The 13,645-nt window shown below is 39.5% G+C and overlaps 1 protein-coding gene across 1 annotated transcript in view; it reads left to right on the forward strand.

The window, feature by feature from the left end:
* Window positions 1-13,645, forward strand: part of gabbr1b (gamma-aminobutyric acid (GABA) B receptor, 1b) — a 34,966-nt gene that overhangs the window by 16,441 nt on the left and 4,880 nt on the right. The window contains exons 7-13 of the mRNA XM_076157173.1: window positions 3,132-3,377; window positions 3,778-3,841; window positions 5,142-5,219; window positions 9,823-9,973; window positions 10,624-10,756; window positions 11,485-11,601; window positions 12,757-12,864. Of these exons, the coding sequence (XP_076013288.1) occupies window positions 3,132-3,377; window positions 3,778-3,841; window positions 5,142-5,219; window positions 9,823-9,973; window positions 10,624-10,756; window positions 11,485-11,601; window positions 12,757-12,864 (897 nt within the window). The remainder of the gene's footprint in view (window positions 1-3,131; window positions 3,378-3,777; window positions 3,842-5,141; window positions 5,220-9,822; window positions 9,974-10,623; window positions 10,757-11,484; window positions 11,602-12,756; window positions 12,865-13,645) is intronic.

Here is a 13,645-nt window from a genome sequence, read left to right on the forward strand (position 1 = left end):
TTTCTACTATAAAAGATTACAATTACTGAAAAAATCATTAGCATTACCTGTACTATCCATTTTCACTAAATGACATCAGTCTAATGACCTAACAGTCTAATCATCAACAATCTGCCGTTGTGATGTATTCTGCTAACAATCAAATTCAACAACTCAACAGATATTTCATAAGAAGAGCCATTAATGAATGGCACAGCATTCTGCCATTGAATCATTGCAGGGATAACCACAATAAGCAGGGGTCACTGGGCACTCTGCACCGTGTGAAACACAGTAGTTATCAGAGAGTAGTGACAGAGAGTAGTGGTGGATAAAAATAGAATTATTCAGAAGTTGGTAAAAGATGTGATAAAAGCTGCAGCTGTCAGAGATAAGGTAATACGGTTGCAACAAGGTAGAACAGAATTCAGACCTGTGGTTCTTTTCCTTGATTGGAATCTGTGTTCACATATGAACATTAACCAGCGGTCCAAACTTTGTAAACAAACGCCGCATGCTTGCAAATTGTTTTTGTGACTCGTCAGATTTGAGTAGGAAGTGACCCCCTTACCTGGAAAAAGGTTCCTTCTTCGCTCTGACAAAATCACAAACACAATCAAAAATGGAGCATCATTACAATGTGTGTATCATTGCTTTGCTTGCTATTGTGACGTTTAACAACGTTAGATACGTCAACAATACATTCATTAGAGTTACTATCAAGGCTACAAATTGAACACAATCTGTTGATGCTTCAAGTCACCTGCATAGGAAAAGATGCGCTTGGATGGAGGCAAACAACCAAACAATTTATCTTCTGAAGAAGCATCAGGTGAGCTCGGTTAGATATTTATAATATTTATGAGCCTATACACATTATCAACAAACCTTTATTCATATACAGTGCATGGAGTGAGTTTTATCGTTTATCGAGTAGGTTGCTTTCTCACTGCAAAAGAACTGCTCCATGGAGCAAGTGCCACCGAGCCAAGGCCACACTTTTTAAGCGATCTCGGCCTGGTTGATTTGGTTCGGATCTGAGTGCGATTGTGGTGTTCACACATGCCCAAACAAACCAATCTAGGGGGTAAATTGCTCCCTGTTTCAGTATAAGGGCTTCAAACAGGCTAGGTGTGAATACAACATGGAAAACCTCACCTTCCTTCTGTTGACGCAGACTAGAGCTCCAGCTGAAAATGGGTTGATTTGCGAAAACAGACAATTTGAATGAAGTCATATATTTATTCTGGTGATCAGATTTCTGAAATGAAAACGTTTTGACATTTTTTTGACATTGTGAACAGCCAGTAAAAAAATTAAAATTACAGCACATATCCAGGGGATAGCTCCAAGCAACCGAAATTAAAGACTGTCCTTCAAGATGTCCACAGAAAACCAGAAGTCCTATTATTTTAATAAGAAAACATCAAAGAACTGCCACTGCTGGCTGTTAGCACCACATGCTGCAGACTCAGAAGGAATGCACCTTCAAAAGTTAAAAAACATTTCTAAAGTTGCTGCAGCTGCAAGGACAAACTAGATGTTTATTTCTTTGTGGGACAATGATGGATTCTGGCATCTCATTCGCTTGGCACAGCTGATTCCACTTATTCTTGCCTATAGCGAGCGCCCTAACAGAGTGAAGAATTGTGATGTTAAGATTATCTTGTGCTACACTGAAGGTGATGGCTGAAATCAGAACATTGAGGGCTGTTCTTCATCAACATGTGATTCCAGCAATAGCGATGTGTTCTGACTCACATTGTGATCCGTTTTCAGTCACAACTATCCAGATGTAGCAGGGGCACATTGCTGAGATATAATATATTAATTCCACCCACATGTTGAAAATGTCACCCTGCCTCATCCTTCCATTCTCTCTTGTGATAAAGTTGCCTTGAATGACATGTGGCTTGCTTTAAAAGGATAACTGGAATATCAACAGTGACCCCTATCACCCCAGCCTTGCCCATTACCACTGACCCCAGTCTCCCCAGACCTTCCGTCCTCCCCCCGTCCCTCCTACCTCTTCCCTTAAAAGAACCTTTTACCTTCTCATGCGGACTCCCCCCAGCATCTTTGGGCATTTCTACCTTTTCCTCCCCCCTGCATGCGTCTGTGACATAATGATGCCATCCATTCACATTTTATATCTCCCACTACTTATTTGCATTATTTGTTTATTGCAAGTAAAACATTGTAAACTGTAAATGAAATGAAAAGAACTACATGCACATGCCAGACCCCTGAACAATGTTTATGTCAAGTTTGGAGGTGATTCTTGGGAATGATGCTCGTTGTAGCTCCCGACAAACAGACACACACAACCACCCACTCTCCAATTATTGTATTGTTATTATCATTGCTATCATTCTGGTGTTGTTTAATGGATGAAGATCCTCTTTGGAACACAGAGCAAACAATCCACATACTGAGATCACAATGCAGGCGTTTCAAGATAACAGCTATGCTTTTTAATGAAAATGTCCAGAAAGGATACAGAGAGTGCAGTCTGCAAGGGGCTTACTTTTGCGTTTTTTTGCTGGATTATTGTTTTTCCCACCTATTACACACCTGGGCGTTCGTGGCAAGAGAATCTCTCTTTGAACTGCATTTCCAAAGTTTCTTCCTTTTTGTTATACACTAAGGTTTAGGAGAGTTTTTCAGGAGATCTCCGAGCTAAGTTGGTATCCATTTGTAAAGAAAGGCCTTTGAGACATTGTATGTGCAGATATGTAATATTGGACTATACAAATCCATTTGTAAAGGGTGATTGTTGTTGATCATGCACCTGAATGCGATGCAGGTACAAATCTGAAATGTTTCCTAAAATGTGTTAGGCATTGAGCAAAACTAAGATCTTAGTTGGAAGTGAAGAGTATATGAAAGCAGTAACAAAAGATGAAGGCTTCCAGTTTATACTAGATACTTATAAGCTAGATGAGGGAAATCAATCCAATTGTGTGATTTATGAACGTGTGTAGCCCAGTAATAAGGTTGGAAGTTCGGTAAGGCGAGGCCCCCATTGAAGTAACATCTCTGGAACAATTATTTACTGAACCTTGGAGACCTTGTGTCTCTTACTACAACTAAAATGCATTTCTACGCACCAATCTCTCACTGCCCCTGCCTCACCTGATATTTGTCCCCAGACCTCCCAGGAGTTTCTGGAGCAGCTGATGTCTAAGCTTGGGGGTAAAAATCCAGAGGAGACGGGGGGATTCCAGGAAGCTCCACTGGCCTACGATGCTGTGTGGGCGCTAGCTCTGGCCCTCAACAAGACCGTAGAACCCCTAAAGGCCAAAGGTTACGGGCTTGAAGATTTCAACTACAACAACCGAGATATCACTGCTGAGATCTACCGGGCTCTTAACACCAGCTCCTTCGAAGGAGTTTCTGTGCGTACAAAAGGCAGAGGAGAGATTATGTGGGAGGTGTTGTGGTTCCAGAAATAAGAAATATAAAAGCACTGGTAGACTGGCACATTGCACTGGCACTTTTTTGTTTTTGTGTGTGCCATACCTAAACATAAAAATAAACGGCTTTCTGTAAAACCTCATCATAAGATAACCACAGTTTTATTGAAACAATTGTATGTTATAATGAAGGAAATATCAAGTTCAATATTGTATTGCTCAATGAATAGAAAGGACACATATAAGTTACAGTGGTGTTAAAAATGGATACAATGACACACATACACACACTCACAAAGGCACAGAGAAAGGGAGACATCCTTCATGAAAGACAGTGTCAGATGTTAATATTACAAAATGTTCTGTTTTTTTCTTCTTTCAGGGTCATGTTGTGTTTGATGCTCAGGGTTCTCGAATGGCTTGGACTCTTATTGAACAACTTCAAGGTACAAGACAACAAACATTCAAGAATCATTAGCTTATTAATTACAATGTACCGTGAGCTTATCCTAACCAAAATACCTCAAAATTGATTGATACTGATGCATGGTCGTGGCATGGTTTAAAGCATTTTAGATTTGTAAAGATAGTAGAGACTATGCTTATGAGGGCTCTTACAGATAACCGGCATCTAAAATGTTTGGTTATCCTATCCTGTTATCCTTCTACATGTCTCACTTGTTCTATGGAAAAATTAACTTCTACCTAAAAAATAATAGCTATGAATATTTAATATGAATTCGGGAGTTTTTCCAACAACCAACTTTAATACAATATCTCTATCAAACTACCTTTTAAACAATGCAGCATAGAATTAGCTTTTCATCATCAGTGTTTAAATACCTCAAAGATTTGTTCAATGCACTCAAAGATGTTAAGATGTCGCCCATAATTTGACCCCAAATTTGTTTGTAAGGCGGTTAGCTAGCAGCAAGAGAAAAACTCCCCTTTAACAGCTAGAAACCTCAGGCAGAACCGGGACTAGGTGAGTCCATACTCTTGCCAGAGTATGGATATTTATTTCTCCATAAGCTGCCTCCAGTGTCCTTTTTGGAAGTAATTTTGCAAGTTCAAACAGCCCATCAACCACCCTAGACCACTGGTAACCACGCCAGCCTGAGGTCAGTCACAAGTGCTGATGAAACAATTGGTCTACACAACTGAATAATTTCTCCACAAACCTTCAGATATCGCTTCAGGGAAGCTCGTCTGCGGGCGGTTTTCACCAGGGTCATGATATTTCTGCAGTTTGGTGTCACAATCAATGTGAGTGGGCAACAGCTCACTTTCGAAGGCCACTGGCACGTTGGAGAATGGACCACCAATGAATTGTGGTTTCTGTTCAGCTGTACAGGGTAGCTGGCAAGCAGCATGTTAGTGTCAGGTGTCTATAGCGTGTTGTACAGCTATAAGAGGAGCGGGAGAATATTCACTGCAAGAGGCAAATGGTTGTCACAGAGGATACTAATTGATGTCCCTTTCATGGCATCTTGTTTTACAGGACTGTGACTAACAAATACTTATCTATATCCCCAATCACATCAAATAAATAGATAAGTGCTTAATGAATCTATTAAATCCAGTCAACTGATTTACGTTTATTACCTTTGAACTCAATAACCAAGTGTTAAACAAGTGTTGTATTTATACTTTTGTTACGTATATATTGCTGTTTTATTTCAGATTCTCATGTATTATTGATTTATTTCAATGGTTAACTGAGATACAGATATATTCTCTGCACAGGGGGCAGCTATAAGAAGATTGGATACTACGACAGCTCAAAAGGCAATCTGTCCTGGTATGGGAGTGACAAGTGGATAGGTAAGGATCATTCATCTTCCTCCGGACCTTTATTTTCATCATCAATCAATCAGGTAACTTTTCACAGCTCAGCAGACATTCAAAAAATGAATGCTGAGTGACTGGCCAATGTAATCACAAGGGACTATTTAATTCCACTCACTAATTAAACAAGAGAAGCAGTTAAAGGTGATAAGATTGATGCAAAAAGAAGAAATTTCTGGTTGAGACTCTTAACAAGCCAGTAGGCAGTCAAAGCAGTGCTTTAAATGAATTCATCTTTATGACCACGATTTCTGGAACTAAAAACTTTTGTTTGTGTCTATGTCGGTACTGCCTGCCTGAGCGCTAACAGGATGCGTGTGATAAACCCTATGAAAACACTAAATCACACAGAGGGACAGTGGATGGGCAACCTTTGTTTGCTTGTCGAATTGTCTGTGTCACAAGTCCTCTTGTGATGCCTGTGGCAGTAGATGTATATGAGTGCATAGACATACTAAAGGGTGATTTCACAGTGCAGTTCTGTTGATTTATATTGGGAGCTGAGAGGTGAGCTTTGATGCTGGTGACCTTTTAAACACAAAGCCAGAATAGGTATTGCATTTTTTAACCATAGTAATGAACAAAGTGCAATCATCAGCCTCAAATCTACCATTAAATCAGCCTCAAATCTAGGTGACCGTGACATGCCTGCAGAGTGGCAGCTATGTGCTTGTGGGGCACTCAATGTTACATCTTTGTGGAATACTAAAATCAGGATGGATGGTTTCATATTCTATACCAAAACTGACTTAAACACAGAGAAGGAACCTCACTTCACAGGAATGTTATAATGGAATGTTATCTCCTGGCCACAATAAAAACGTCAAGTCATCTCTGGACAGAATCTGAATTCCCACTCAGCTCCATCCTGCCAAGGCCTGGACTTGACTATGATATGGGATAAAGTGATGTCATCAAATTATTTCAATAAGACCAACAGTATGTCCTCCTTTTTATTTTGCGCTACACACACATCTCCCCCAAAGTCTCTCCCCTCTTTCAGTACTGTCTCCACAGGTTGGGTAATTTTTTTCAAATTCCTGAAGAATGAACACACTCCCTTTTTCTCTCTCATATTCAATCAAGATTTGTAACAACCGTTTAATAAGGATATAAAGCACACATTATTATTCAGAAATTATGCATACAGAAATAGTCCAACTCTGACCTTTTTACAACAAAGATTAGTAAAAAGTGTGACTATTTTGACAAATTTATGTGAAACCTACAACAGATCCATGGTGCACACTTGGTGCACCCTGGTCTGAGATCTTTTTTTGTTCAGTCGTCTGTTCCAGTTCTTTTCAGTTCGGTCTTTAGTTTCTCACTATTGCTCATTCATAATTTTAATCTGCCTTAAACTCCATTACATTTCATGTGATGATTTTGCCACATCTTCATTTCATTATTTTATTGATTCAGTTGCTGGTCTATTTACTTTTTAATAAACTTTCATCTATCACTATTGATTTGTCTGTGTACATTTCTTTTAAGGAGAATTCAAAGAGAGATATGGGATTTTTTTGATTAAATTGTCTTAATTGATTAGAATTGGTTTCAATTTTCTCCCAAATCAATCAATTAATTTACCCATTCAGAGGTGGTGCCCCAACAAAATATACAATACATACAGAAGTATTGCTTTCTTTCCCATGCTTCTAAAAACAGCTCTCAGATGTCTCATTCTCTTGATTTCCAATCTATACTGCACCCTCTTCACTTTCTGCTGTCTGCTTATATCTCATTTTGTTTGTCCCCCCCCTCTCTCACTTATTTTCCAGTATTTGTTCACATTCTGTCAGTCTCCTTGGCAACCACTGCATCAGTGCCTCTCTCTCCGATTTGCCATGGTAACCATTATGGAGCTTGTCACTATGGTAACATCCCGTCCAGATTCCACCATCAAGGGCATAGAGAGGTACAGAGAGGGACAATCTCTCTCTGTCTCTCTCTCTGTCTCTCTCTCTCTCTCCCTCTCTATGTATGTATGAGTTATTAGTGTGTCTGCCCACGTGGAGACTGCAGCATACTTTACTTTGTTAACATGATGTCATCTTAACAATGTAAACAACATCACATTTCTTTCATGTGGTAATTGAGTTGGAAAATAGTGTTTCAGTGGAAAAGGAAGTAAAAATAATAAAAAAAATATACACCACAATTGTTATCTTTGTCTATGGGGCCCATTTGTCACCACAGACTACTGAAAATGATGGTATTTTCAACATGACAAAATGTTGAGCAGGGGTCATCATTTCACTCTTTCACACAACATACTGTATGTATACCTCATTCTTATTACATGTGCTTCTTTCTGCTCTGGTTGTCACGCCTTACAAATTGTCTTGTCAGGTTGTCGGTTTTCCCGGGTAATGCTTTGGTCCAGAGCAAGCCATCCTGACATCTAGTGGCCTGATTTCGATGTTGGTTTTGGGTAAAGTTTGGTGTTTTCAGAGTTGAGATGCGTGGGCGCTTCGGTTGACCTCATCTCTTGTTTATTTTTGAAGAGGGTTTTCCCCAACACGTGGGTCCAAAAGCTGGATGATAGGAACAATGCACACACGGGCACTGTCACGATTTGCGCGTAACATCACAGCGAATGAATCAAAATAACAATTTCACAACTCTCAAATTACACATAGCTGCCTATTGTGTGACAAAGCCGGTAACCATGAATAGTAACTATGATCATTTCCATTGTAGGGAGTGAGTGGGTTTAGAAATATTCTCATATTACCACTTCCCCTATTTCTCTGGTGATGGTGACCTTTTTTGTGTCTATGAATGACTAGGATGAAGCTTTATGACCACCCACAGAAAAATCCTGCTGTGATCTTATGAACATTGAGCAGCATTTTGTTTCTCCAATATCAGCACAGACATACCAGAGGCCACATTTAATTATTAGGTGCTGAAGTGGACTCAAACTTATCCAACTTGGAATGAATTGCTATCCCACTATTTTACAGTTGTGCCATCGCATAGCAACACACAAAAAATTGTATACAAACTTAACCGTTTATGCGTGCAGATCAAACAGACCTCTACCTACAAGAGTTAAGGACAAACCCCTTCTCCTAAGCAGATCTAGGCAAGCAGTGCTAGGGAAGAGGTGCGTGTGGAATGCTGAGTGGTTTTAAAAGATTCATGTATAGGCGCATTCTTCTATGGTCTACTTCATAACACGCCCAGAAGACAACAATTAGTGAGCACCCAGTAGAGTTTCCTGACTGAACTTGATGGGACAGTGGAGTAGAAAGCACATTTGGTGAGGGACTATGCAAGAAAAGTGCCAGTACCTCAACAGTTTTAATCACAATATTATTGTACCTTCCATATGTGATGCTGCTGTGTAAATAGCTTAAGCTGCATCAAACTTTGAAGTGTGACAAATAGCCTGAGAACACCCTGGCATCTACCATGAGCCGCAATAGGGATGTTTTGTTTAGGAGCAGCCGACCATAATACAACATGGAATCATTCTAACATACCTATTCCCACATACACCTTAGCCATTGCCTGTCCAGTTTGCAGCTTTAAACACTGGTTAGCATGATACACACTAAAGAACATCAAACTGCTGCTGTCTTACTTTACAAATCTGCAGGTTTTGGAGTTCAGGACCTGGATGCCAGTGTGTGTACTACTCTCTACATAACAGTGATAGAGAGACTTTTATTTCTGAAAGTTTGGAAAAGCTTCTGGAACAGCTGTATTTCTTGCACCTATGGTATCTTTTGCTTTGTTAACTGTTGCGATGTGTGGGTGTCATACATTTATTTCCCCATGGAAATATTTAGGTGTGTGTGACCCTCACAGTCATGGCTGAGTACTTACAATCCAGCTTTCTTTCAACAGTAGAGTTTTCTGGCCCAATTACCAAAAGTAGTCACTTGCCCGATACCAATTAACCCTGCAAGGAAAAAAACATGATCCCGAAATAAATCTGAAACATTCACAGTGAAGATTGTTCAGTATGTGACAATTGAGCTGGCAAAAACAGGGCCTGAAAACAAAGCTGAAAATAAAAATAAGATTTGTACAATTTGTGGAGATGCCTACTGGAATGGAACTAGAAGGTGGGGAAGAATCGCCAGCCCATAACAACCCATTCAATTTGAAATAATTTGTTCATTGGGATTTTCAGTCTTTGTGTTGAATTACTCAAATTCAACATGTATGTGTACCTGGCAAAAATATCCACCATTTCTATGGTTTTTGGAATTTAGTTTGACCCTGCACATCACAATGAACAGACCCTCGATTCTCCTGTTTTTATGTGGGTAAAAGGACTCATGAATAATACTAGAAGCAACTACAGAAAAATAGCCGGTGTTTGTCAAAGTGGCAGACTGTGTCTATGATAGTGAACACACGGTGAATGAAGTCTGTTAGTGGAGCCACACACTGTATGTGATGACATGGCTGCATATTGCACTGAGCATTATCCCTGGGATCACAGCAAAAATTAGCTCTACTAGTTCTCATTACAGTGCCTCTCTGTTTCCACATCTAAAGCGTCCATGTCTCTTTCTCATCTTTGCATCTTCATCCTCAATATCTGCTCTGTGTGTCCAAGGCTCTGGACCCCCAGCTGACCAGACCATGGTCATTGAGGAGTTCCGCTACCTGTCCCAGAAGCTCTTTGTGTCTGTGTCTGTCTTTGCTGGGTTGGGCATCCTGCTTGGAATTGTCTGCCTAACCTTCAACATCTACAACAGCAATGTCAGGTACCTTGTCTGTATTGCACATGGAGTTGTTCATAGGTCACCAAACAGGCTCAACATAGTTGTTTACACTAGGGTTTATAAAGGAAGGAAATTCCACTCTGCTCCTTGTTATTTCCATAAATGTGGTCTCTGCATCATGTATTGTCACATTAATGTTTCTTTTATTTTCACACACACACACACACACACACACACACACACACACACACACACAGCAGTGTCAGACTAGTGCCACTAGATATTATATAGATACTGAAAAAGATATGTATTTCATTACAGCAGCTTGAGATTGTCATTGTGATTAAATGATTGTCAGATAAACTGAAGAACTTATGCAGAGGTCAGGTTCCATCTTTGTTTTTTAAAACCAAACTATATTGGCTCCGCTTCGTCTGAAGCTGTAAAGAACGCAGCACATTCTGATTGAAGCTTTGCCATTGACGATTTTAATGATGTGATCTTTCAACTCAAGGATGCATTCAAGCCATCTAAAACAAAACTTTGTACTGCCTCCAGAAGTCACAATCTAAACCAGAGAGAAATATAATGATTTAACCTTGTATGTTTTATGTTTGCCTGTTGGTGTAAAAGCTTCTGATTTATATTTATTATATATATATATAACTGATTTGTATTTATTCATATTGTAGGTACATTCAGAACTCACAGCCCTACCTTAACAACATGACTGCAGTAGGCTGCATGATGGCTCTGGCTGCTGTCTTCCCTCTGGGCATTGATGGCCTTCATGTCCACAGGAGGCAGTTTCCTGTTGTCTGCCAGGTAAACTCTGAAAGTCAACTTTTCTGTCCTAAGGTTTTACATATATGGACACAAAAGCAGAAAGCAGGCATGTTCAAGAAAACAGCAGTGTGGCAGCACTTTGCACTGACAGACAATAGGCTGAGAGACCGTGAGTTCAAGATTAGCTTATTTTGAAGTTTTTACTGGAGGTAAGTTTTTGTGTGATGTTTGGAGAGTATAGTTAAATATTTCAATGGAAGAAATCATTTGACATGATAGTGAGCATGCAGTTATGATATATTTCAGAGACTGTTTCTCATACACAGAGAGGGGAGAAAAGAAAAAAAGGAGTTGTGTTCTGTACGGGTATGGGTCCATATGTGTAACACAATGCCATATACAGATTCTTTTTATACATGTAGGGGGGGGGGGAGAAAAACAAAGACAGACAAAAAGAAGAGAACTAAAACCACAAAGAGAACCACCAGGCTGTTTAATGTTGATGCTAGTTAAGACAAAGGGATGACAAACAGAGCGACAGCAACTAACCACAGCCGGCACAGGATACATTGAAATGACACATGTCACATCTTCCACCACATCACTGCTGCTTTACAGTGGAGGGAATTAAGGATAGAACAGATAATAGCTATAAAACTCAAAAGGGTTTAAGGATTGGAAAATGGGGATTTGATTTGTTTAATTTGATAATATTTCTGTTAACAGTTTGATTCTGAAATCTATCATTCCATTTTTCCCTCTGCTAGTTTCGTCTGTGGTTGCTGGGTCTTGGCTTTAGCCTTGCCTACGGCAGCATGTTTACCAAGATTTGGTGGGTTCACACTGTCTTCACCAAGAAGGATGAAAAGAAAGACAAGAGAAAGGTAAATGGAAAAGAGAAGGTTAAACTTTCCAAAAATTAACTTTTTGAGCTATACCTAATCATTCTACCCTTCAAGGGCACCATCCTCAGACAACTCTCACTTTTGTTGTTGGCCCCTGAGTAATTAGCTGGACCATCCCTGCCCTTGAGGTCATTGTAGCACACATGTTCATGTTACCAGGCCAAAAAACCCGTCCAAATGTTTCCAGTAGTAGAAGACATTCCCTAGTGACTTGGGAATGTCTTCTACTACTTCTACTCCTGGCACTGACTAGGGCCTAGTCAGTGCCTTTGTCTTCCACACATACCCTGCACCTTCTGTTTGCTGCATCTATGTACGTCAGACATCACATCTTAAAACAAGCCCTTGTGTTCCTCCTTGAGAGCAGAAATCCTCCAAGCAGGCAGAGAGAAGCTGTTCCTGAATATTTATGAATACCCTTAACCTATCAAACAAGATTATAATATTTGGTGCCACGTCACAAGTGATTGAGTTCACTTGGACTAATTTATAGCCTACTCTGAGGCTGCAGGCAACCACAGCTGACATCAAGTGAATTATACACTGGAGCATACACAGCCATAAGAAACACGTCAATGGATACACACGCATGTTCCAGAGGCATAGGGATGCAACAGCTCTCCATTTAATGTGGAAAGTGTCTATCGAATAACACCAATAAATCTTAACTTTTGAGATTGAAGTGTGGCCTGACGATGCGCACGGGGTCATACTATACTATGTAATATACAAAGTATTTGACATTACCAACCTGGCAACGAGAGGGGTGATTGGATGGAAAGAGGAGCTGGTGATCTGGTGTCTGTGACATGCATAGCAAGGGGACAGTGCCGGTTCAAAGTTACTTTCCTTTTCAGTGGAATACATAAAGTAACACATTTATTTATCGAGTGACTGAGCTTGTGTGTGTGCTTTGGTAAACACCCTTTATCTCTCTGCTGTCATGGCCTAGTGCGCTGACAGCAGACTGATTTGGTCTCAGTTAGTAATGGATCATTGTTTTCTTGTGAAGCTGAGGCTGCTCTATACATGTCTTCTAAATCCCTCCCTTACTAAATCAGAAAGATAGGTTTGTGTTTTTTCCTGACTGTTTGCTGTGCACTGTAGTCACCATTATCCCCTTTTTTCCAACAGCACCTGGAGCCATGGAAACTTTGTGCTACTGTTGGTGTTTTGTTGGGCATAGATGTCGTGTCTCTCATGATCTGGCAGATTGTAGATCCTTTACATGTCACAGTGGAGGTATGATATATTCCTTTATCCATACTTAGTTTGTTGAAAACAAAAGAGACTTTTAAACAAAAATAGTAATGTATACACAGAGATGAAATTCGAAGTACCTCAAAATGTAGCTGTCCTATAACTGCTTTAACATCACTGAGGGAAGACTCACTATCTTACACATTTTGGCACTCTTTTGAGATATAATGGATTCAACAAGGCAATTCTTTCCATTTCTTTTTAATAGTTTTTGTTTCAATATTTAGCTTCATTTTCAGTTTGGTTACATGAGTTTTTGACCATTTCTATTTTCATTGTCATTATTATTGACCTCCATCATTTGGTTTTTGTTTTATTTAGTTTAATTTTAGCTTTTTAAAAGTAAGGATGAAAGATCAGAAAAAAACACAAAAGTTATTATGATTAGTAGCAACACTTTGCTATAACTTAGCAATAAACATTGAGAATCCAAAAGCATCACTTAAAAAAACATTCAAACATTCACAGAATCCTCTTTTCTCCATAGACTTTGCTTAAATTACAATGTACACTACAGAATGATCTTGTCCTGTGTGTCCCTATTACTGAAATGTTCTGTAAAAAAAAATTAAATGCAACAGATATGATGTCTTGCTTGCTCAAATTTGTCTGTACTGTGGTTAAGGAAAAATCCGGAACAGGGCATATAAATGCAAGGAAGGGTGAGGATTCTTGTCTTCATGGAATATATTTGACTCATTTATTAATTATCTTACAAGAGGAAGTCTGACAGTTGAGGAAATGCATACAGAATGTAAGACTT

Source organism: Genypterus blacodes, unplaced genomic scaffold (assembly GCF_046128005.1).
Source record: "Genypterus blacodes isolate CSIRO-AG114 ecotype Tasmania unplaced genomic scaffold, CSIRO-AGI_Gbla_v1 ptg000072l_1, whole genome shotgun sequence".
Classification (NCBI taxonomy): Eukaryota; Metazoa; Chordata; class Actinopteri; order Ophidiiformes; family Ophidiidae; genus Genypterus; species Genypterus blacodes.